Source organism: Barbus barbus, assembly GCF_936440315.1.
Source record: "Barbus barbus genome assembly, chromosome: 44".
NCBI classification, from domain to species: Eukaryota; Metazoa; Chordata; class Actinopteri; order Cypriniformes; family Cyprinidae; genus Barbus; species Barbus barbus.
This window is the reverse complement of record NC_136722.1, coordinates 25723475-25750000: the sequence shown is the minus strand read 5'-3', so window position 1 is coordinate 25750000 and position 26526 is coordinate 25723475. Positions and strand designations below refer to the sequence as shown.

Below are 26526 nucleotides of genomic sequence, written 5' to 3'. Positions count from 1 at the left end.
CTTTCACTGCGGAGAGAGCGAGACGTCAGCCTGTGTTCTGAGCACTCATCATTCATCATTACGTGTCAGACTCACTGAAAGCGGCGTATCCGCTGCCGCTGAAGAAGCTGCCGTCCTGAGCGCGTCTGAAGCAGAGACCGGCTGCGTGAGACGACAGCGCAGCGCTGAGGTTCATCTGGACACCGCTAAAAGTCACGTCCTGAACACACGCCGCCAGACTGTGTGTCACCTGAAGAACAACACAGGTTAGGATCGGTCAAACAGGCTGACGCTTATATTTATTTTGTATTATATGTTTTTCTGTTTTTGCTCAAGTAAGCAAAGGGGTTGTTTTGTTGTAGTATTGTAATATTGTATTATTGAATACATTGAGTACAACGTGTTTTGAGGTCAGTTACGTTTCCGATTCTCTTGGCGGTGTATGTGGCAGGAAGTCCGCCGAGGTGCAACTTCCCCTCCACGTCCAGCGTGTGTCCTTTAGTGGGTGTGCGGTCAGATTCTGTCCCATCCACACTGACCATCACCGTCTTCTTACTGAACTCAGCCTTCACCTGCACAAACACACAGCACACATACTGTAAACTAATCTCATTCATTGTCATAATTGTGTCCATAAACTTTGCTGTCGCTCTTAATCTACTCCATATCTTCTGTCTGAGCTGATTTTCCTCCATATTCTCACTATATCTGAATATATGAGCCATAAAAGCCTGATGGAGCAAATATAAAAAGCTTTTATTTTTGTCTAAATGTTCAATAATCGGTTGATATTATATCATGTATCAGGGTTGAGAGGGTTAAAGCTATCATGTGATCAGGACTCACGGTGTGCCAGAGGCCGTCGTTGATGGGCGTGGCCAGCGAGGCGTGGGCGGGGCCTTTCCCCAGGTCACATGACAGCTGCAGACGCCCCCCCTGCACCTGCAGAACGGCGTAATCCTGCTGGTTTGCGTTGGCCATGTAGAAGAGAACGCCGCTGTGAGCGAACGTCCGAACGGACAGCTTCACCACAAAACTGAGACGAGGAACAGACAATAACATGTTAAATTAAGATCTACGAGAGCATGTCACAGTGAACTTCTTTCAATCGTCAAAAATCTTGTATATGTGACTGTTTAAAATAGATCTAGATGGTACATCACATACTAGGTATGAAATCATTTTATAACATTTAATTTTATAATATTCTTTAATATTTAATTGTATACATTTTATCCCATTTCATTTTATATTTCATTTAAATTGCATTTATTGTGTGTGTGTATATGTATATATATATATATTTTTTTTTTTCATGGTTTTAGTTTAACTATAATACCACTGAATCAAATGCAAACAAATATTTTATCCTATTTAATTTTACAATATTTGTAATATCTGTCTATATATATATATATGTGTGTGTTTTATAAGTTTTTCTATTTTTGCTAAAGCAAGCAAAGGGGTTGTTTTGTAGTACAGAATTTCTATTAACAAAAATACTTTCTCGTCTGACTGAAAAAATATACATATACTATAAATATATACTTTCTCTTGTGTGATTGTATAAGTGACTAGAGGTTTACAATAGTTTCATTGTGTATTTAATGTTTATTTTTTTTCAGTTCCAATGCAAACAATATGTAATTTTTCCTTTTTTTTTAACAGATGATGAACTATTATCAACATGGAGTCATACTGAATACAGAATATTAGTTTAAGGAAAGTTCCTTGAGTTTAATAATCAATTTGGCTCACAGCAGCTCATAAATAATAATTGAATCTGTGAATCCTAAAGATGATGTAATGCAGTGATTGAGATGCATGCAGTAAGCTGTGATCAGCATGAGCTGCTGGCTCTGTTTATGGCAGGTTTACCTGGTTCTGACGGTCTTATTCTTGAAGCCCATGATCACGTGACTGTGTCGAGACAGTCCGAACTGCAGGGATTGTGGGATGGTTTCTGTGTGATCCGCCGCCACACACTGAGGAAGTGACCATATAAGGGCGTGAGACAGGTATGACATTCTTACAATGTTACAGATGTGAATAACACATGTTGTGTGTTCACAGAAACTCAGCGCTATCTGAAGAATGCCACACGACTCAAACACACATCTGTCATAATGACAATGAAACCTTTGAGTTCAGTGCGTCAAATAAAGAGCTATTCTAGTCACCTAAAACCACAAACATTTTTGTTATGCAACATTTTCATTTAGTTTAACTTGTGCTAAAATAACTAAAACAGAATTAAACCGTACAGAAATACAGTATATAACCAAAACCTAATAAAAATGACACAAACATACAAATAAAATTGAAAACTTTAACTCAAATTAAAATGAAACCAAAAACACAGAAATAAAAATGATAATAGTATCTCAGTGATACTAAACTAACACTGGTCACATACGGATTCTGTGGTTACTTACTAACAGTGTGAACTGTGCTCTGCATGCTCATTTATCACGTTTGTTTATGTGTGTAACACTCAGCAAACACCAGATGTGAGCAAAAATATTCTTTGAGTAAATAATGCTGCATGACTTCATTAGGAAATAGGATCAGAGACGGAGTAAAGTCAAGAGAGTGAATCAAATCAAACCAGTGTTATTTTAGTATCACTGGGATACTATTATAGCTCTATTAAGTACATATATTTAAACTAAATAAAAATGAGAAATGTTATGTTTTTTATATTTTATTTTAGATTAGATTATTTTATTAAAATTATTCTAAAATGTATTTTTAAAGTTTATTTTACTTCAAGTAACAAAAATGTTTTTATGGCTTTAGTTTTAGTGAACTATAAAAACTCAAGACAAAGAAAAAACATATCAAAGACAAACAAATGTCTAATAATGAAAATATACTTTTCAAATGACTTTTAGTTCAAATTGCCAATGAAATGATTTTTAGAATGATTTTTTCCAGCTGATGAACTATAAAAACATATACAGCCATTTAGAATCCGTCCTGCTTTTAAAGAGCTCGAGTATCGAGAAAACTGAAAGAGCTTAATAATAATAAACAATGTTATCATGCATTGATGTGGCACTGAAAACAAAACAACAAAAGATTAACAAAAACATCATGCGTCTTCGTGTTTTTTCAGAGATGTATATAAATCCAAATCTATTTGTTGTATAAATATTTATAAACGTGTTCTCTCCACTCAGGCGTCTGCAGGTGTTTCGGTGTAATCATGTGTGTGTGTGTGTGTGTGTGAGTGTGTGAGAGAGAGAGAGAGAGAGAGAGAGAGGGAGTGTGTGTGTGTGTGTGTGTGTGTGTGTGTGTGAGAGAGTGTGTGTGTGTGTGCGTTTGACTCACGCTGCTGCTGCCGTGTGTGAGCGTGCTCAGCTCCTCCGGGGGTGACAGGGGTCGCGTGGAGGGGTCAGAGGTCGGCTCTGCCTCCAGCTCATCAGGCAGAACCACACGTTTGGGTCTCTCCTCCAGCAAACAGCTGTCCATGTCCACGTTCTCATAGCGCAGAGCAGCGGACAGATCCAACAGTCTGAAACACACATTGCACCTCCACATTCATTCAACCTGCAGCTGATTATATTTCATAATACTGTACTTAACTAATTATATGTTGTCTGCACTATGTTTGTACTTTCTGTACTGGAAGCTCATAACACCAAGACAAATTCCTTGTGTGTGCAAACACACTTGGCAATAAAGCTCTTTCTGATTCTGATTCTGATTCTGAACTTTTTATATTTATATAGTGCTTCATGCAATACAGATTGTTTCAAAGAAGCATAAACAGGAAAATAACAGTGATACTGTTGCAAAATTCATCAATTATGAAACAAACTCAATTTCAACTGTAAAGCAGCTCCACAGAAGACAATAGAGTCATTATTACAGGGTTATAACGTTATAATTAAAACTAAAGGACCCAAAGCATTTTTGCTACTTGAAATAAAAGTAAACATGAACTGAATTAAATAAATAAATATAAAAAAAATTAACTTGTGTCATTTTAGCAAGTTGCCATGGCAATATATCATTTTCATTTAAAGTACCAAAATAACTAAAACTAAATAAACTAAGACTAAAATAAAAATGAATAAAGACTAGACAAATTTGATTTAAACAAATAAAAATAAAGAAAATTTCAAATTAAAGCTAAATAGTAATATTTTAAGAAATAATAAAATGACAAAAACAGAAACCAAAATTACTATAATATTAAAGTGAAAACTGAAAATACAAACATAAAATTAAAAAAACTATAATAGCATATCAATGATAAAATAAATAACATTGAGCAAAATAATGCAGTTATGTTTTTATTTAGTTTAAATGTTAATTCAGTTTAGTTCAATAGCAGTGTCATTTTAAACACTTTTGACATCTTAGGCTGTAGCATTTCTGTCCTAAAGAAATGGCCAAATATTAAAGATGAAGTGTACGTTTGAATGAACTGGTGCTTGGTCAATATTAAACAGTAATGTGTAATAATAATCATCAGGCCGTCGGCGTCTCCTGCAGGTCTTTGATGTGATGCGTAATCTATATTAGCTCTATTGTTTAGAATACATTATGTATTTTAACAGTTTTGTTCAATAAAACCATATGATTTCTTGCTTTTGATACTTTATTTGAACTCATTATTATTGCATCATTGCTATTATATATGTACTTTAAGTCATTTTAAAATCTATTATTCACTTAAATCCATTTTTATTACCAAAAAAAAACAAAAACAAAATTATAGGGCCCTATGAAATCCGTTTTATTTCCAAATTCAGTTGTGTTAAATTTTATTAATCAAAAAGCCAAAAAGAGTTTTACAGTTGTATCTGTACTAAATTCTGTTTTCCATTATTTTCTGGATTCCATTTTAATTGTTCCATTAAATTTTAATAATAAAAAGCATCTCCAATTAATTGATTTTATATTAAAAAAAAAAGTATTTTTTTTCCAGAAATACTGCACATTTACATTTTTTCACCTAAATAAATTCTATTTACCAAAATATGGTTTAATAAAAAAAATTCAAGTAAAATTTTTGATTTTTTTGCGGGAAATTAGTCGTTAGATTAACTAAAATAAAAATATTGTCGTTAGTGGCAGCCCTAGTATCAGACAAAGATACAGATTTTGAGAGATTTAGCAAGAATGTTTAGCGTCTGTGATAACAACATGATAGCTGCGAGACGCTGGTGGAGGGAACGAGGCTTGAGACGGAGTTGTGTGTGAGGGAACGAACGTAGCCTCGGTGTTGCCAGATCCAGCTGTTATAAGCGTTTTTGGACTTGTCTTTTCCAATTTTTTTAACACTTTAGAAAGTTAAAGTAGGACGTTGCAGTTTAGGGTCAGCGATATCTTTATCTTATCCTAATTGCAAAAAATGTGAAATAATTTTGGTTTATTTTTATTTATTCATTGGTTTTTGTTTGTTTTAATAGCAATATCTGGCAACACTGCATCGATGATTTGGCTGGCCTAGAACATGGGCTGGTATGTTGGGGGCGTAAACATTAATGATCCCGACTGTAACCTCACAGTCGGTGTTATGTTGGGATTCGCCTCTTTTCAAATGGCCTTTTGCACGCACGAGATTTGCATAAGGACGAGGAAACAATGGTGTCTGAGGCTCACGGTATGTCATTTCCATGTACAGAACTCTTATTATTCAACTATGCCAAGGTAAATACAGTTTTCCATTCTATGGCACCTTTAAGTCGTAGATGTGTTTGAATGAACAGAGTGTGTGTATGTGTGTGTGTGTGCGTGCGTGTGTGCGTCACTCACATGCCGTCCACCGCCGTGTTCCTGATGCAGCCGTAGAAGGAGTCGCTGGATCCGGTCTCTCCTGGAGGAACGCCGCCGATGAAGAGCCGCTCCAGAGCCAGAGCTTTATCTGCAGATGATCCCAGCTTCAGCGTCGCCTGGCTCAGCTCGTCCACAAACACTGCGATGGACCTGAAGGAAAAACACGCAGACAGAGAAATCAGACCGACTGCGCTCAACCCATCAGCAGCTTTCTGTAGCAAACGCTACTAAAACCACATCCCAATACACTCAAAACATATTTAGATTTATGCATTTGAATTGCATGTAAAATTTCCATCTGTTTGGATAACACAGTTTTAACATAAATTAATAAACTTAATGTGATGCACATTTGTAAGTCGTCATAAAAACCAAATAAATCATGGCATAGTAACAATATGCATCTATTTTATTTTATTTAAATAATCATATTTTCAGAATGCATTCATTCAAATTGCTTAAAATCAGCATACGGTTTTTAAAACCAGGGCTATTATAGTTAACTCAAACGATAAATAAATCGTTTAAAATAAAAAAAACGTATGCTGTAAATAAAAAAACTTAATCATTACTTGAAATAAAGTAAACGTTAACCGAAATAAAACATTAAACTTATTTTATTTCAGCTAGTTTCCGAGGCAACATTTCTCATGTTCATTTAGTGTTACTATATGTACTAAAATAATTCAAACTGAAATATGAATTAATAAAAATTATTTGCACATAAAAAAAAAAAAGAAAAAAAAAAAAAAGAATAAAAATGCCAAAAAACAACATTTCTAAAACTTTGACTAAAATGAAAATGAAATGTACAAATAAATTTCAAAATCTCATAAAAAATATTAATAAAAACTTGAGTTTATCAATGATATCAATGAAAGAGTTTATCAATGATTCTAAAATAATACTTATTTATTCAGTTAAGAAGTATATGGCTAGCTGTGAAACAAGCAATGTTCAGTTAATATCCATGAAATTAAAAAACAAACAAACTGGATTTATAGATGATAAATATATAAAGCTGGTTATTGTTTATGTAAAACACAGTTTATTAACACCATTACAGAAATCTGACCTGTTTAATTGATGTATGACTGTTAAATATGAATCACATTACGTTTGTTAATACAGTGTAATCCAAATGAAAGGGAATTTTATATGCAAATCTTACATTTCAGCCTGTATGTTTAGTATGAAGGTTGTGTAATATTGCTCTGTACCTTTTGTTCCTCTGCAGTATGAGCGAATGCTCCTGTCCGTCACTGAAGGAGCCGTTCTGTGATTTGACGACGGCTTTGTGCACGGCTCTGCCCTCGGCCACGCCCACATGAACCTCCAGCGATCCGGACACAAGCTTCACCAGGAGGAACGACTGAGAGCAGAGCAGCAGATGAAGCACATGAGCGACACACACACACACACACACACACACACACACACAGAAGAACCGCTTCTCAATATTATTAACGCATCGTTATCTTTAGGTCACGTCCCAAAACCATTCAAGCTGGCGGTTATTAAGCCTCTTATTAAGAAACCACAACTAGATTCTAATGAACTGGCAAATTACAGACCCATTTCAAATCTTCCGTTTATGTCTAAAATTTTAGAAAAAGTTGTGTCTGCTCAACTGTGCTCCTTCTTGCAAAAAAATGATCTCTGAAGAATTTGAGTCAGGTTTCAGGCCTCACCATAGCACAGAAACTGCACTTGTTAAAATTACAAATGACTTGCTTCTTGCTTCAGACCAAGGCTGCATCTCATTGCTAGTATTACTTGATCTTAGTGCTGCGTTCGACACTATAGACCATGATATACTCATAGATCGATTACAAAACTATACTGGTATTCAAGGGCAGGCTTTAAGATGGTTTAGATCCTACCTGTCCGATCGCTACCACTTTGTTCATTTAAATGGGGAGTCATCTCAATTATCACCAGTAAAGTATGGAGTACCCCAAGGATCTGTCCTAGGTCCTCTGCTATTTTCAATTTACATGTTGCCTCTTGGTAATATTATTAGAAAATACAGGATTAGTTTTCATTGTTATGCTGATGATACTCAACTATATATCTCAACAAGACCAGATGAAACTTCTCAACTATCTAAGCTAATAGATTGTGTAAAAAATATAAAAGATTGGATGACCAATAATTTCCTCCTATTAAATTCAGATAAGACAGAGATATTACTTATTGGACCAAAAAACAGGACACAGAATCTCTTGGATTATAATTTGCAACTAGATGGATGTACTGTTACGTCCTCTAAAGTCAAAAATCTGGGTGTTATATTAGACAGCAACTTGTCCTTTAAAAATCATATTTCCCATGTTACAAAAACAGCATTCTTCCATCTTAGAAACATTGCCAAGCTTCGAAGCATGCTGCCTGTTTCTGATGCAGAAAAGCTAGTTCATGCATTCATGACCTCTAGACTGGACTATTGTAATGCACTGCTAGCTGCTTGTCCTGCATCTTCAATAAACAAGCTACAGATAGTCCAAAATGCAGCGGCTAGAGTTCTTACCAGGTCAAGAAAATATGATCATATTACCCCAATTTTACAGTCTCTGCACTGGCTACCTATTCAGTTCCGTATCATTTACTAAATATTATTACTTGCCTATAAGGCCCTAAATGGTTTAGCTCCTGCGTACCTAACTTGTCTTCTACCACGCTACAATCCAACCCGCTCTCTAAGGTCACAAAACTCTGGACTTTTGGTAGTACCTAGGATAGCAAAGTCCACTAAAGGAGGTAGAGCTTTTTCACATTTGGCTCTCAAACTCTGGAATAGCCTTCCTGATAACGTTCGGGGTTCAGACACACTCTCTCTGTTTAAATCTAGATTAAAGACACATCTCTTTAGCCAAACATTCACATAATGCATCTTATAATCTTGTACTGCAGTTATATCTGATCAAATGTACATTATTATTATTCTTTAGCTTGGGTTGAACAAATCATTTTTGCTTCGATGGAACAGCAGCTACGCTAATTATGTCTCTATTTGTTTCTCTGTTGATTAACATCCCGTGGTAACTAGGAATGACAGAAGCTTCAGTCTGGATCCAACCCTTAAATGATCTGAGATGACCGAACACCTGAGAAAAGATAATGCCAACCCCTCAGAGGACCTCAGAGGATGCCAACGCTCAGACAACATACAGAATTACCAAATATTGCCATAAGTTACATATATTAAGGTTCTGCAATATATAAATATATTGTGGAAACTTAATTTCCTGTAGAGCTGCTTTGCAACGATTTGTATCATAAAAAGCGCTATACAAATAAACTTGAACTTGAACAGACACACACAGACACAGACACAGATGATGCTGTGAAGACTGAACAGACCTGCTGCTGCTGCGTGTGTTGTCCCGAGCTCCTGCTGAAACCCGCCAGGATCACGCCTCGCTCGAGTCTGCTGGAGAAGCTGCTCATGATCTCGGTCTGAGGAGCCAAGAGGACAGCGGGCATCTCCAGAAAACCTCCACCGAACACCGACACGCTGCGGATCGGCTGCAAACACAGAAAAACATCCTCCAAATCAGAAACTTCAAAAGAAATACTCCTTCAATTATAATTAATAATTCTCCTGGAGATGATCATCACACAACTTTACATTTCTATGTTTGTTTTTGTATAAGATAAGGGTCAAAGAATATAAAATTACAGCTGAAGACAAACTCACCTTCAGATGTGTTTGTTTTGCAGTTCAACAGACACAAGAATCCATTAAATACACAAATGCCAAAAAAACACAAAATTGTAAATTTTTAATTCATTAAATTTCAGTGTTTTATTTTGAAGTGCTTTACTTTTAAAATAATTTATTGTAATTGTATATTTTTATTGTGCCGTCAAACGATTAATCGCATCTATAATAAAAGTTTTTGTTTACATAATGTGTGTTCTGTGTATATTTATTATGTAAATATAAATACACACTCATACAGTATATATTTTGAAAATATTTGCATGTATTTACACGCCTATTTATATTAATATAATTTATATTATAAATAAATCTATTTAATATATAAAAATATTTTTTTCTGAAATATATACACATGCATGTGTTTGTATTTATATACACATAAATACAGTACACACTCATATATTATGTAAACAAAAACTTATTTTGGATGCGATTAATCGTTTAACTGCACTATATTTCTACCATTTCATTCATTTTAGCAAGTGGTTTTATTATTTTTATTTCAAAATTATTTGTTTATTTTAACTGCACATTTTTACCATTTAAGGAATTTTTAGTAATTGTTTTATTTTGATTGTTTTTATTTTTAAATGATTTTAATTTTAACCCCTTCATTCATTTTCTTTAATTTTAATTGTACATTGTTATGACTGAATTCTTAGATTTTCATGTGATGCTGTACCTTGAGGACGCAGCCTTTCTTCACTCCATAAGACTCTCTGAGCAGGTCGAAGTTCGTTCGAGCGATTTCCACATTCTTCATACAGCCGACGAAAGAGCGAGCCACAACCTGCCTCCTGCAAACATCCACAATGAAGCTGCATGTAAGACAAAAAACTACCAAAATAATGTAACCGCAGCACATCTTCAGAGAGTTTGCCCTCACCTGATTGGTCGAGAGGCCGGTAATCCACCGATGTAGATGGGGTCGAGGTCAGAGCGATTGAGGTCAGAGGCCAAACCCGGAGACTCCGCCTCCATGACCTCTCGCTCGGAGGGGTTATCAGCGGCCATCACAGATAAATGACCTGCGGACACAACACACCACTTCCTGTGAGCTTAAACCTCATGAGAAACCTATAAGATGCAATGGATCTGAGATCAGAGCAGCACCTCGGCGCTTGTTCCTCTGCAGAGCGATCCTGTACCAGCTGCCGGTGCTGTATGTTCTGCTGGAGGTCAAGGTCAGCGCTCCAGAGCCCAGTTCAAAGGTCAGGTGAACCTTCCCTTCCACCAGCTCGATGGACAGGAAGTCTCTCTACAAACACAGATGAAAAGAGAGACTGAGAGATTCTTTTTCTTTTTTTAAAGCCTCTAACACTAGCTTTCTCTATTCTTCTCTATTCTATCTATTTGTTTTCTTTTTATTTATTACATAATTATTTAGAAAAAAACCTTGCAACGTGTACTGCGTTGGGCTAACTGAGACTTGTCCTAGCACTTATTTTGATTGCTTCTATTGTCCTCATTTGTAAGTGGCTCTGGATAAAAGCGTCTGCTAAATGACTAAATGTAATGTAAATGTAAATGAGTGAGACGCTGAGGAGCGTAAGGAGGTGAGAAGTGAACGTACGGTGCCGTTGGAGGCCAGATACAGCAGCAGGCCATTCGGAGACAGAGTCTTGAAGAACATGACAACGCTGGTGGACATGGAGCGCAGAGACTTCTCCACCACAGAGAAACCACTGCCATCGAAGTGGAACGACGTGTCTTCAGTGCGCGGACTGATGGATGAGAAACACGAGAGAGCGTGACTGTTTCCATTTACCACTCATCAAAAACACATCTGAAGACTAGCTGGAAACAGGGCTGGAGTGCAGGTGATTGCTAGGGTGTTTTCAAGTGGTTGCTAGGTGTCATAGATGGTTGCTAGGGTGTTGCTAAGTGGTTTCTAGGGTGCATTGAGTGGTTGCTAGGGTGTTGTGGGACCTAGGCAGTTGTTATGGTGTTTCCAGTGGTTTCTAGTTGTCATAGTTAGGTTGCTAGGGCATTGCTAGGGTGCATTGGGTGGTTGCTAGGGTGTTGCTAAGCTGATGTGGGACCTAAGCAGTTGTTATGGTGTTTTCAGTGGTTGCTAGGTATTACAGACGGTTGCTAGGGCATTGCTAAGTGGTTGCTAGGTGTCAAACAGTTTCCAGGGTGTTCTGTGGGTTGCTAGTTTGTCACTAGGCAGTTGTTATGGTGTTTTCAGTGGTTGCTAGGGTGTTTTGGGTGGTTACTAGGCAGCTGCTAAGTGTCATGAATGGTTGCTAGGGCATTGCTATGTATTTTCTAGAGTGTTGCTAGGATATTGCTAGAGTGTTTTCAGTAGTTTCTAGACAGCTCCGAGGTGTCATAGATAGTTACTAGAATGTTGCTACATAGTAGCTAGGGTGTTTTCAATGGTTGCTACTGGTGCTAGTTGTCTTAGATGGTTGCTAGGACATTGCTATGTGGTGGGTAGGTTGTTCTGGGTGGTTGCTAGGGTGTCGCTAGGCAGTTTCTAGTGTTTTCAGTGTCTGCAAGGCAACATAGGTGTTGCTATGGTATCTTTATATCTCTATAAGGTGTTGCTATGGTACCTTTATATCTCTATACGGTTGCTAGGCTGAACTGGATGGTTGCTAGGCAGTTGCTATAGTGTTTTCAGTGTCTATAAAAGCATTATAGATGGTTTCTAGGGCGTGGGCAGGCAGCTGCTATGATATCTTTATGTCTCTATACGGTTGCCAGGCTGCACTGGATGGTTGCTAGGGTGGGTGAGTGGTGTGTTTCACCTCATGAAGCAGCCGCCGCATTCTCCCTGTCTCTCAGCGTAGTTCCACAAGCCGATGTTGTTCTCGTTGAGCGATGCTTCGCTCATGCAGCCTCTGAAGTGGGTCATTCTCACCGCTGGGGGTTTCTGGGAAAAACACAAGGGATGTAAACAGGGCTAAACACAGAAGAACCCTGAGGAACTGCAGCCAGATCTTCATCTCACCTTCACCTGAGCGCCGAGGCCCCCGACGAACACCCAGGTGGATCTGCTGATGTCCATCACGGTGGAGGAGCCGGACGCTGTGGTCTTCACTGCAGGCAGCGGCTCGGAGTCCGTCTGCTGGACGGTGAGGGTCCCGTGTCTCCCGAACCTACGGCACAATCACAGGAGAACCAGACATCAGAGTCTGTCATTCAAAGAGAAGAACCCAAACGTCCCATCAGCGCTGAGTTACGAACCGCGTCGCGTTGATCCTGTGCCACTTGTCGTTGTTGATCTGAACGTCGGGATACTCCAGTCTGGTGTGTCCAGAGCCAGTGTCCCACAAGAAGGACACCTTCCCATGACGCATCTCCAGAGCCATAAAATCCTCCTGATGTGGATATAAACACTTATTTATATAAACTGAGACTTTACACATTGAAATATACATACAATCATACTGCATACATAAAAAAGATTTTTGACTGAAACCAACTGAAATAAGTTGAATCCCTAAAATTATTAACTGGAAATAAATAAAAACTAAAGCTAAAATAAAAATAAATTCAACATAAATAGTAAAGATTACAAAAAAACAATTACAAAAAACAAATAAAAATGACAAAAGCACACAACAAAATTACTAAAACCTAAACTAAAATAAAAGTGAAAATATAAAAATAAAAGCTAATTCAAAATATTAATAAAAACTATAATAATTACGATATAACAATATATAAATAATACTTAAAAACAAATCACTGAAATAAAGTGGAAATAACTAAAAATAAATTAATGAAACTACATAGAAATGTAAAAAAAATAACAAGTAATAAAAATGTCAAAAGCACATAACAAATTATTAAAACTTTACTTAAAATTAATTTTTTAATGAAACCTAAAAAAAATATAAACATAATAGCAAATGTAAAATGATTAAAAACTATAATAGTAGGTTAAAAGTTTAGTTAACGCTTTAAAAGTTTAAAGTTTAATAAGTAAAATTATTAACTGGAAATAAATTAAAACTAAAACTGAACTAAAAATAATTTACACTTAAATAATGATTTTACAAAAAATAAATGAAGAAAATCACAAATACAAATGACAATTAAAAAAACAAAATTCAACCTAAATAGTAATATTATATTTAAAAACATACAAATGACAAAAAAACAAATCAAACTTACTAAATCTCAAAATAAAACCAACATGAAACCTCATTAAAAAGCTCATTAAAAATATTAATAAAAACTATAATAGTATATAAACAAAGTTCAAGTTGAATCACTAAAATTATTAACAGAAAATAAATAAAAACTAAAACTGATATAAAAATAAATGTAACCTAAACAGTAATACTATAATTTTTTTTTTATAAAAATGACAAAAAGCACAAAATTAAAACAAAAATTTAAATGAAAACTTAATAAAAAAATAAAAGGTAATCCAATTAATAAAAGCTAAAAGAGTATATAAACACTACTAAAATGACAGTGTGTCAAGTAATCTGATTTGACGTACGCTGGCGCCGCTGCCCATATAGAAGAGCAGGTTGTCCGGTTCGCTGGTCTTCATGGTCAGCGTGAGCGTGTTGAAGTTACTGGACGTTATCTCTGGTCTGTACGCTCGCACACAATCCCGGTCCGCAGAAACAGCCACTTTAATCTGCAGAGATCAGAGCGTGAGCGGCCGCTTTATAATGCTGTGCTATAGGGCTGTCAGAACGGCTGATTGGACTTAAACATTATTAATATTTCATTCTAATTTAAAAGGCATAATTTCAGTTGGGGGGGGGGGGGGGGGGGGGGGCTTTTGGCTTCTCTCCTGAGGACACAACAGGGAGCATCGAGCAAAATATTACTAATGACCGTTTATTGAAGCAATAAAATAACATGACTATCTTTTTAAAAAAGTGCATAATGTTTAAAATAATGTTTCTAAACCGTATAGAATTAGTTAAGTTGTATAAACAATTGTAAACAAAACAGCATCATGCATGTGTTTATAGTTTAATACAAAGAACTGAAAACGAAACACAAAGAGTGCTTTTCTATTTAAAATCATGAGATGCAGTGGGATTGGAAACGGTTGAACTAAAAGTTGAACTTACATTAATTTGATATGCTTTCTAAACATGCGGCTCTCGTTCAAGAGTGATAGATGTTCCTCTAGAAAATGTGCTAAATATGTGTTCTGTGTGAACGGCTTGGTTTCAGTTTTGACGTAAACAAGATCTTCTGCGCATTGATGTTCTCTTTTTCCACAATATTTTGAATGAAGACCGTAGCAGCGCCGCATTCAGTGGGTTCAACTGGATTAGCTATAAAAACATTCAAATGCAACGACACTCACATCGTCATCACATCTCGAGCGCCTCTGATAAAGCTGCCTGACGCACACATATGCAACGTTTTTGGATTCGAATGTGGATTTTTATTTTAAATTCTAAGAATATTCGAAATACAATTTTTTTCTGACAGCCCTACGGTGTTATTCTGAGAGTCACGTGACGCGAGCCTCACCGACGCCGCCTGCTTGCGAGCCTGGTTGATCAGCTCCTTGATCTCCGACAGGTTTCTGCTCAGATTCTCTCCCAGCATCTGCAGCGGCTTCAGACGCTCGAACAGACGCTCGGTCTTCAGGTGAGCCTCGCTCAGTCTGGATCTGGCCGCGCTGGCTGAGGGGCGAGACGGGCATTTACTCATTACTCATTTACATTTAGCAGATGCTTTTATCCAAAGAGACTTACAAATGAGGACAATAGAAGCAATCAAAACCAACAAAGGAGCAATAATATACAAGTCTCGGTTAGCCTAATACAATACATGTAGCAAGGTTTACAGTGGCATGCAAAAGTTTGGGAACCTCTTGCAGAATCTGTGAAAATGTGGATAATTTTACCAAAATAAGAGAGATCATACAAAATGCATGTTATTTTTTATTTAGCACTGTCCTGAGTAAGATATTTTCCATAAAAGATGTTTCTCAGAAAAAGCGCACGTCAGACCAGCGCACGAATTAAACATTTAACCAGCAAGGCTTGTGTGCAAATAATGTACTTTTGCGATCATGAATAAGTGCAGTGTCCTGTCAGAGTAACTCTACTGCTGTATGTCCTGTTGTACAGTAAATAGAGACGGAGACCAGAACTGTATTTGATATAATGTGTGCTGTAGCACGATACTACCATATTTCTTCAAAAGCAGATCGTGGAGACATTTTTATCGTCCACGATCAAAAATCGTCATATCGCACACCCCTAGTTAGAGGGTCAAATAAAGATGGAAGATATGTTTTTAGCTGTATATTAGCCGTGTTTTTACTCTTCTCATATGAAGAGAGTTTAGTGAAATCCCTCACCGGTCTCCTCCGAGTCTCTGACCAGCTGGACGGTGCTCCTGATGCTGTGATTGGCCGAGGCGACAGCAGAAGACGACGCGTCCAGCTTCACACGATAGTCCTCCAGACGCTCCAGAGCTTCCTGTAAAGATGCATTCGCTGCTTCCGCCTGCTGCTTGGCCTCGAGGACCTCAGCTCTGCTGCCTGAGAAACACAATCATCTGATATTACAGACCGGCAGATTCATTTAGCCGCTGTGCATCAATTTAGAAAAAACTTACTCAGAGGTACATGAGAGGACAAAAACATCTGTCAGAAAACGGTCAAAAATATCATATATTAATATTTTTTTCTGCTTTGACTGATTTTTTTTTTTTCTTTTTACAAACATCAGCCCTGATCATAATTACCAAAAATTAATTCATTGATTTTCAGGATTTTAACCTGAAATGCCAGTTTGCTAACATAATGCCACTGTAGTCAAAAAACAAATAAATCTATTATTTTCTGCATATTAAATGCTAAGCACATTTTTTGGATTAATACAGTGTAAGATATGTCAGTGATTAGAAACATAATTAATTATGATGCATCATTATTTCTTGTGCTGTCTGATTAAAATAAATAAATAAACAAAATTGTGCCCAAATGGTAAAAAAAATTATTAAATTATTAAAATATATATATATATATATATATATATATATATATATATATATATATATATATATATATATATATCTATCTATCTATCTATCTATCTATCTATCTATATATATATATATATATATATATATATATATATATATATCTATATATATATATATATATGCTGTAAAACAATTAATCGCGTGTACTGTGTATATTTATTATTTATATATAAATACACACACATGCATGTATATATTTCAGAAAAATATTATGTTTGTATATTAAATATATTTATATATAATATAAATTATATGAATATAATAAACTACATGTAAATATTTTAAAAATATATACAGCATGTGTGTGTTTTCATATACAGTATACATAATAAATATACACAGTACACACACATATATTATGTAAACAATAACTTATTTTGGATTAATCATTTCACAGCACTAATATACACATACACACACACACACACACATAATATAATAAATATATAGTAAAAAAAAAAATAGTAAACATTTCTAGGCACTGCTAAGAGAATGAAAGGCTATTAATAAAGAATGCATAATTTAATGCCTAAATGGTACTGTAACTAAATATAACTAAAATAATTGGTTTTAATGGACACATTTGTGGTACTGAGTCCTGAGTGTAACTATTTTTTGTACCTAGCGCAAAATAAAGTATTTCTGAAAGCCAATGAGGGTGAAATATTAAAATAATTTTTTTTCTTTCTTTGCAACATTTATGCTGTTTGCATTTACAGAGCCAAAATTAGAAATAAAACAAAATAAAGTGAAAAGGACAAAAGTTGTCCCAGAGGACGCTCGAGGGTTAACGTACCGTTAGGGAGGTTCCTCAGGATGTTCAGGGCTTCTGGGAGCATCTGTGTGAAGTTATGAACGTTTGCTCTAACCAGACTCAACCTGCTGGTCACTTCACTGACGTTAAACACCAGCCCTGAAACACACAGACAGGAATATGATTATTATCTGATTATTCTCTGTATGAATGATTTCAGGTTTGAGTGGCGTGTTCACCTTCTGTGTGGTTCTTCAGAGATCCGCTGGTGTCCAGAATCTCAGAGCTCCTCTGAAGCACCGTCGTCCCCTGCTCAGTCAGCGAGCGCTCGGACTCTGACGTCTTACACAAAACACACATCAGCATCACTAAACACTGGGCTTTGATATCATCCTGATTTCTGAATATCTGATGATGTGTAGCATTTTTTTTGTCAGCCGAACGCCTTAGATGTGAAACATTTTCTTAAGTCCCCCACGTTAATGTTTCAATTATTTAGCAACACATTGTCACACGACATGCAAGTAAACAGATAAAATATCTAATCTTTTTTTAGTAAGTGATTCATTTTTGTTTTTATTATTTTCTATCGTTTAAAAAAATTTTTTTTTTTAAAGTTTGGAATCAGCGAGATTTAATGTTTTTTTTTATTATCTTTTGCTTATCAAGGCTGCATTTATTTGATCAAAAACAGAGAAAAAACATTAATACTCTGAAATATTATTACAGTTTTCTATGTGAATGTGTGTTAAACTGTAATTTATTTCTGCGATAAAAGCTGTATTTTCAGCATCATTACGTCTTCAGTGTCACATGATCTTCAGAAATCATTCTGATTTATTATGAATATGCTTATTTATTATCAATGTTGGAAAGTTTTGTGCTGCTTAAAAAAAAAAAAAAAAAAAAACCGATGAATGAAAAATAATGATGAATAAAAAGTTAAAAAGAACGGCATTTATTCAAAATAAAAATCTTTAACAATATAAGTCTTTACTGACACTTTTTATCAATTTAGCACATCCTTGATAAATAAAAGTATCCATTTCTTTAAATTCTTAAAATTTAATAAAAATGACTGATCTCAAACTTTTGAAAGGCAGTGTATATAATATAATTTCACTATTATATATATATATATATATATATATAAATAAAAACACACACACAAAATATTTTGATAAATAATAATAATAAAAAAAAATAATAATTTTATATATAATATATATATATATAGAAGTAGCATTTACTGTGAATCGAGCCACTCTGAAAACACACTGTTATCAGATGCAGGCTTGTAAATAAACTGTGTAGCAGACTATATACTATAATTAAATGTAAGTTATACTGTAGCCCTATTTGTTTATTTTACAGTTACATTTGATTGAATTATTAGCTTGTGATTTAACAGTATCCTGAAGCTGTGATTGGTTGACGTACCTGATTGAGGGCGGAGCTAGCGCTCTGATTGGCGGCGTGGGCCAGATCTTCAGCCAGCTGTGTGTTTTCTCTGATGTTGGTGTTGGTTTGAGTGGCGCTGGTGGCGTTTGCTGCTGCAGGTCTGACCTCAGACAGAGAACTGAACCACAACAAACATATTCAGTCTCATAATCAGGTATTTGTGATCTGTTTGGTGAGATATTCTGAGGGTCACGTACCGGTTAAGAGCTTGTGCCTGTTTGCTGAGAGCTTTCGCGTGATCCTCGGCACTGTACACCAGCTGCAGGGCGTCTCTTTTGGTCAAATCCATCACTAAAGTGTCCACGTGCTTCCTGAGAGCCGGACTCCATCCTTCCAGATCATTCCTCATCTCATCCAGAGTCTGGAACCACAAACAAATGCATCTTAACACGGCAAAAAAAAGCTGATCTTACTTATCTTACTTAAGATTAAATATCTTATGTTATTTTGCTTATCTAGTAAATGCATCCTAATTTAATAATCTTTAGATATTTTGAATAGAAACAAGACAAAAATACCAAGTAAGATGTTGCAGTGTTAATTACAGACACTGTGTCATTTATGTCTAAACAGAGTTCAGTGATGTAGAAAGGTCACTTACAGCCGTGCCATTGCCAATGTCTTCCGCGATATTGAGAGCATCGGTCAGCAGGTCTTGAGCTTCCTGTACCTGCGTTTCTACTTCCTGGTTCAGACTGCTGACCTTGTTCCTGGAGACCTGGAAAATAATTACAAATATTAATGTTTCTGAAAGAGTCTCTTCTGCTCACCAAGGCTGCATTTATTTGATCCAAAATACAGTAAAAATTAGAAATATTATTTTAATATAAAACAACTGTTTTCTATGTGAATATGTGTTAAACTGAAATTTATTTCTGTGATCTGCAGCTGTATTTTCAGCATCATTACTGCAGTCTTCGGTGTCACATGATCTTCAGAAATCATAATAATATACTGATTTACTGCTCAACAAACATTTCTGATTATTATCAATGTTGAAAACAGTGCTGCACAATATATTTGTGGAAATACACTATATTTTTGACACTATAAACTCAAAAGTTTGGGTTAAGTAAGATTAAAAATTTATATTATTCAGGAAAGATGCATTAAATGGTTTAAAAGTACCAGTAAAAACATTTATAATGTTACAGTAGATTTCTATTTCAAATAAATGCTGTTCTTTTGAACTTTCTGTTAATCTGTGAATCCTGAAAAATAAAATATATCAGTTTCCACAAAAATATTGTGCAGCACAACTGTGTTCAACATTGATAATAATCAGAAATGTTTGTTGAGCAGTAAATCAGTATATTATTATGATTTCTGAAGATCATGTGACACTGAAGACTGGAGTAATGATGCTGAAAATACAGCTGCAGATCACAGAAATACATTATATTTCAACATTCACATAGAAAACAGCTGTTTTAAATTTAAATATTTCACAGTTTTCCTGTATTGTTGATGAAGTGAATCCTCTGTGCTGAAGTCGTGACTCACAGTGAGCTTCTGTAGGTTGGTCTGGATGTCACTGTGCAGGTGGTGGCTGTGGTTGTTGTGGCTCTTGGCCATGTTTAGGGCCTCCTGGACCTGCAGGAGCCGCTGGTTGTATCTGCTGAGGGCTGTGGAGATGTTCTCCTGTCTGAAGCGGTTGTGACTGTAGGGTTTTGACATCTCATCCTGAACCTTCTCCAGCACAGACACTGCAGAGCTGCACACACACACACACACTTACATTTAGCAGACGCTTTTACCCAAAGTAACTTACAAATGATGACAATAGAAGCAATCAAAACCAACAAAAGAGCAATAATATGCAAGTGTTATGACAAGTCTCAGTTAGCCTAACACAGTACATGTAGCAAGGTTTATACATACATACATACATATATATATATATATATATATATATATACACACACTAGGGGTGTGTGTAGGGGTGTGCGATATGACGATTTTTGATCGTGGACGATAAAAATGTCTCCACGATCTGCTTTTGAAGAAATATGGTAGTATCGTGCTACAGCACACATTCTGTCAAATACAGTTCTGGTCTCCGTCTCTATATACTGTACAACACCACATACAGCAGTAGAGTTACTCTGACAGGACACTGCACTTATTCGCGATCGCAAAAGTACATTATTTGCACACAAGCCTTGCTGGTTAAATGTTTAATTCGCGCGCTGGTCTGACGTGCGCTTTTTCTGAGCGCATACACCTGAAGCCCGCACTAAAAAGCCTGTCTAAAAGCGCCTGATTACTCAACTAACTTATCTTTTGCGCTAATACTGTCAAAACACACAAGGTTTACATACAGACTGAGTTGGTTATCTCTAAAATGAAAGTAAATAGTTAAGAGAGAAACGGATGCGTGTCTGTATATTAGATGCGTGCAGCTCTTAAAGGGACAGGACACTAAACATGCTGTCGACTGTCATTAAAGGGATAGTTCACCCTAAAATTTAATTTCTGTCATTATTTACTCACTCACATGTTGTCCTAAACCTCTATTAATTTCTTGTGCTGAACCCAAAAGAAGATATTTTGAAGAATGAGGGTAACCAAACAGTTGCTGGTCCACATTGACTTTGATAGCAGGACAGAACAATCCTATGGAAGTCACTGAGGACCAGAAACTGTTTGGTTTTCCACCTTCTTCAAAATAGCATTTATGTTCAGCAGAAGAAAGAAACTCATTCAGGTTTAAAACTACTTTTGAGTAAATGATGGTATAAAAATAAAACATTATGACAAAATTGACAGACAGATTTATTTTTATCATATAGACTATAGACTATTTATTTTGGGGGGCAACTATTCATTTAACGTTAACAAAACAACAAAACACAAAAGAGAACAATCACTCGCTATTCTTGACTGAAAAACTTTAATACAGTTGCTTTAGGAATCAGTCTCTGTTTTATTCTTATACTTGTTCATTCAGTTTCATTGAATGCTCTGCTAAATACACCTATTGTACCTGAAAATAAAGCACAGTTTGTTTTATTTGTATATTGTATTTGTAATGTGTATCTTTGTTCTTATTTTTTTATAAGAAAGATAAAATAATGACAAAGATTTTCATCTTCACCCACTTTGGCCTAAATATCTGCCATGCATCTTTGTCTTTCTAGTTTGGCTGTAATGCTCAGACAACTTGTAAAACCAACATGACAAAGAATCGTGATAAAATCGTGAATCGTGATATTTCTAAAAAAAATCGTGATATGATATTTTTCCCATATCGCCCACCCCTAGGTGTGTGATATAAAGAAAAAAAAGATGTCTCAATATTTTTGGGGATTTTTCGATAACGATAATTCGACGATATTTTGCAGAGTGTGTTATTGTGGTGATATCTGACTACCGTGGACAGCTGCAGTTTCTGATATTCTTCATATTCTGTGTGGTCAGTTCACATCAGCAGAGACCTCAGGTGCGGAGACCCAGTTACCTGCCCGATTGGTACATTGCTGGAGTTAACCCACTCCACCATTAAAGTTTACGTGGTGGCCATTGCGGCCAACCACGCTCCTGTCGGTGGTCAGTCAGTGGGTAGACACTCCCTCGTTACACGTTTCCTCCGCGGTGTGCTGAGACTGAGGCCACTGGTACGTTCACGTGTCCCCACGTGGGACTTGGTTGCGGTGCTAGAGGCTCTTTGCAAGGCTCCCTTCGAGCCCATCGAGGAGATATCTGACAGACTCCTCACTATTAAGACTGCCTTCCTTCTGGCTATTTCCTCTCTAAAGAGGAGTTGAGAGTTGGTGATCTTCAGGCCCTTTCTGTGGCCCCTGCCTATCTTGACTTTGTGCCCTGCACGGCCAAAGTTTTTCTCTACCCTCGAGCGGGGTATGTACCTAAAGTTCCCGCTGTTACACCACTGCCCATCATACTTCAGGCCTTCTGTCCTCCTCCCTTCAGGGAGCCAGACCAGCAGAAGCTTAATTGTATGTGTCCAGTACGAGCACTGGGGACGTACATCCACAGAGCTGCCCTGTGAAGAAAGGTGGACCAACTGCTTGTGTGCTATGGTCCCCCTAAGAGGGGTCTTCCTGTTACAAAGCAGACCCTCAGTAGGTGGATAGTGGATGCGATTAACACTGCCTATGAGTCCTCTCAGCTCCCCCCGCCGATGGGAGTCAGAGCTCACTCAACCCGAGGTGTGGCGCCCTCCAAGGCCTTCTTAGCAGGTGTATCTATGCAGGACATTTGCAACGCTGCTGGGTGGTCCATGCCCCTCACTTTCGTGAGGTTCTACAACCTCGACATGCGAGCCACTCCGGGCTCTTCTGTGGTCTCGTCCTAGTACACACTGGGCAGGGACTTGTCAGTCTGGCGGCGTGGGTATCTCGTTCCCTAAGCGTTTTCGGACGCAGCTCGAGTTCCTGAAGGGGAACATCTCAGGTTACGTATGTATCCATGGTTCCCTGAAGGGAACAAGACGCTGCGCCTTGAGGCCACACCTCCGGCACCCCTGCCAGCGCTTGCTTCATTCTTAGAAGCTGAAGACGGCTCCGCCGCACGTGCTTTTAAAGCTTCCTGGCCGTGACGTCACCCGCCCATGACGCCTCGCCCTTCCATTGGACTGATTGTACAGATGATTCAGAGCGCGGTCACGCTGAAGGCGTTCCCTAAGCGTTTTCGGACGCAGCGTCTCGCGTTCCCTTCGGGGATTCATGGTTACGGAGACGTTTTTGTTTACATCATGTGTGTGTACTGTGTATATTTATTATGTATATATAAATACAAACACATACAATATATATTTTGAAAATATTTACGTCTATATTTATACTCTAAATATATTTATATATAATATAAATTATATATAAATATATTTAATGTATAAACATGACATATTTTTTCTGAAATGTATACATGCATGTGTGTGTGTATTTAGACATACATAAATATACACAGTACACACATGTAAACAAAAACTTTTATTTTGGATGCAATCGCGATTAATCATTTAACAGCATTAATATATATATATATATAAAAAGAATAGAGAAAGCTAGTGTTAGAGGCTTTTTTTTAAAGAAAACAAGCAGTTAGAAAACGAATAGAGAGTGCTAGTGTTAGAGGGTCAAATAAAGATGTAAGAGATGCAGACATGCACTACATTACACACAGGCTGGGACACGTGTATCTGCGCAGACGTAAAGCAGATGAGAGTTTGATACCTGAGCTCGTCCTCCGCCGACGAGCCGCAGAGCGTCAGATTAAAGGCTCTGATCTTCTCCAGCGAGACGCTCGTCTCCTGCAGCAGGAACGTGCTGTTCATCTCATCCAGACCCTCGTTTACCGTCACGTTCACTGAACGCAGCTGCTCCATCAGGCCTGAGCCAATCACAGAACAGCAATCAGATCATGCGTTTATCAAATTATATTTGTTACTGACTCAAGTGTAATGCATCTAAAACAGACTAGATCTTTTATTTAGACTGATTGAATCTGTTTTAGGTATTATAATTAGTTTTATTCATTATAATCTGTTATGCTCTAGTATTATTTATATACTATTATATTACTTATTAATATTTTGAATTAGCTTTTATTTTTATATTTTCAGTTTTTTTTTTTTGTATTTCACACTTTAAGTTGATGTTTTTCCATCTAATATTTATTTTATTTCAGATTTATTTCAATTAATAAAAAAATAATAATTTTTTTTGTTTAGTTGTAGCTAATGATAATAACACTGCTTTAGGTGCATTTCCCTTTGAGACAAGTGTTAATAACATCAAAAATAAAATAAATCTGTTTATGCAGTGCTATTTTAGTATTATTTATATACTACTAAAGTATTCATTAATAATTTGAATTAGCTTTTATTTTTAGATTTTCAGTTTTAGTTTAAGTTTTAGTAATTTTGTTTGGCTTTTGTCATTTTTATTTATGTTACCTTGGCAACTAACTGAAATAAAATACATTTTAAGTCTTCCATCTAATATTTTTATTTTATTTTATTTAAGCTTTACTTAATTTAATGAAAATGATTTTTAAGAGTTTTGGTTTTAGTTAACGATATCAACACTTGCTTTAGAGGCATTACTCTTTGATGCATAAATAAAAATAATTAATTAATATTTACTCATTATTAATTAATATATTAAAATACATTAAAACAATAAAGCAAGCAAAATAAAGTGTTTGTTACTGTGGATGGCAGAATGAATGTTGCTGATGAGGTCCAGCAGCTGTTTGCTCCGAGCAAATCTCTCCTCTGAGGTCAACAGCACATCTTCAGTGCCATCAAACACACTCTGGACCTACAGGTGAAGGAACACACACACACACTGAGTCCCAGCATCAGTCACCGGTTGTCATGGATACAGTGATGATGGACAGGAGCTGTACCTGCTGCTGTAGGTCAGTGATGTGATTGGTCAGGTTGCTCAGATGTTCCTCTCCTGCGCTCAGCTGATAATCTGTGCTCTGCTCCCACGACCTCAAACTCTGCCAATCAAACATGCTCATTTACTTATGAATTATTCATACACATACAGTTCCTTACACATGCAGGGCTCCAGACTGCGAACAAAAGGTCGCATTTGTGACCATTTTTTCTGCCGGTGCGACTAATTTTTGTGAGCGGTTGCACTGGCGCGATCACCACGTTGTTCGTGGATGTGCTGCGAGATCCAGTGAGAAGCATTCAAATTCTGCTTAAAAGTCTGTGTTATAAACAGCGCTGATATACATCAGAAAACCATAAGTATTAATGCTAACTATAACCATGGTGTGGTGTTAGAAATAGTGGAATGCATTACATTATTCATTTCAGGGTTTGTACAGCCTTTTGTGAGAAATTCAAGCACTTTTCAATGACTTTCAAGCATTTCACACAACTGTTTCCAGCACTTTAAAGCTCTAAAATGATCCAATAAACAAATACTTATGTAAAATTAAAATAAAAACACATCAAATCACAATTACAACCAGGAGACGGCAGCAGAGGAGCACTTATTGGCTTATTAGTCATGAATTTGTACTTTTTCTCTATATTTTTTAATTATAAAATCACTTTTATAAAATATCAAATCAGCAAAAAATCAGATTTTGTCAGAATTGTGCACTTTTTTTGTGCATGAAGAAAGAACAGTCACAAAGTGCCTTGGAAAAACAAATTTGTGACTAAATCTCACATAATCACTGAAGTTGGTCAGTTCCATATACTACTATAGAAGAATAATGGTACATTTAATAAGAGTGGAATATATACATTTTCTATTAAACAAATTAAATTTTGCACGTTACTGTTGTTAATAAAAGTAAATTTTTTTATGCATCCCAACTCAAGCTTAGTGCTTTACTGTCAAATGTGCATAAACATGAAATGAACATGTAATATTATTAGTAACTGTACTTAATGTAAAACAAGAGTAATTTCATGATTAAATTAACCCCGTGACTGACCTTGACCGCTCTGGTCTGGTTCTCGAGGGTCACCAGCTGGCTGTAGGGAGTGAGAACGACCCCCGACAGGTTCAGAGACACGATGGACCCGTCTAAAGCGTCCAGATCGTCCAGCAGCGCTCCGGTGCAGTCGTTATCACACGCTGCAGGACACCAGATGATGACACGGATTTTACTGAACTGAATTCATCTGAATAATGACTCTACTGTCTTCTGTGGAGCTGCTTTACAACATTAACAACTGAAGAGTTCAGATGCAAAAGCCTCAAAGTGCTGTCGGACATTTTCTTCTAAAATGAGTATTTTTCCTCAGGCTCCTGTATTTATGTTATTTCACTTTAATGGCAATTAAAAGAACCTATTCATTGTCATTAAAGTGAAATTACTGAAACTA

The 26526-nt window shown here is 36.4% G+C and overlaps 1 protein-coding gene across 1 annotated transcript in view; it reads right to left on the bottom strand.

The window, feature by feature from the left end:
- LOC306863443 (laminin subunit alpha-1-like) overlaps positions 1-26526 on the bottom strand; it is a gene marked incomplete at its 5' end in the record, with an annotated part of 73641 nt that overhangs the window by 2885 nt on the left and 44230 nt on the right. The window contains 29 exons of the mRNA XM_079406780.1: positions 1-6; positions 76-229; positions 399-551; positions 826-1015; positions 1858-1964; positions 3313-3496; positions 5749-5919; positions 6990-7141; positions 9133-9297; positions 10179-10293; positions 10383-10524; positions 10610-10754; positions 11070-11220; positions 12253-12377; positions 12456-12603; positions 12692-12825; positions 13959-14102; positions 14960-15114; positions 15798-15980; positions 17283-17399; positions 17480-17567; positions 18681-18819; positions 18899-19062; positions 19303-19419; positions 20205-20415; positions 23897-24053; positions 24874-24985; positions 25074-25172; positions 26133-26275. The exon at positions 1-6 is cut by the window's left edge and continues 128 nt beyond it. Coding sequence (XP_079262906.1) covers positions 1-6; positions 76-229; positions 399-551; positions 826-1015; positions 1858-1964; positions 3313-3496; positions 5749-5919; positions 6990-7141; positions 9133-9297; positions 10179-10293; positions 10383-10524; positions 10610-10754; positions 11070-11220; positions 12253-12377; positions 12456-12603; positions 12692-12825; positions 13959-14102; positions 14960-15114; positions 15798-15980; positions 17283-17399; positions 17480-17567; positions 18681-18819; positions 18899-19062; positions 19303-19419; positions 20205-20415; positions 23897-24053; positions 24874-24985; positions 25074-25172; positions 26133-26275 — 4071 coding nt within the window. The remainder of the gene's footprint in view (positions 7-75; positions 230-398; positions 552-825; positions 1016-1857; positions 1965-3312; positions 3497-5748; positions 5920-6989; positions 7142-9132; positions 9298-10178; positions 10294-10382; positions 10525-10609; positions 10755-11069; positions 11221-12252; positions 12378-12455; positions 12604-12691; positions 12826-13958; positions 14103-14959; positions 15115-15797; positions 15981-17282; positions 17400-17479; positions 17568-18680; positions 18820-18898; positions 19063-19302; positions 19420-20204; positions 20416-23896; positions 24054-24873; positions 24986-25073; positions 25173-26132; positions 26276-26526) is intronic.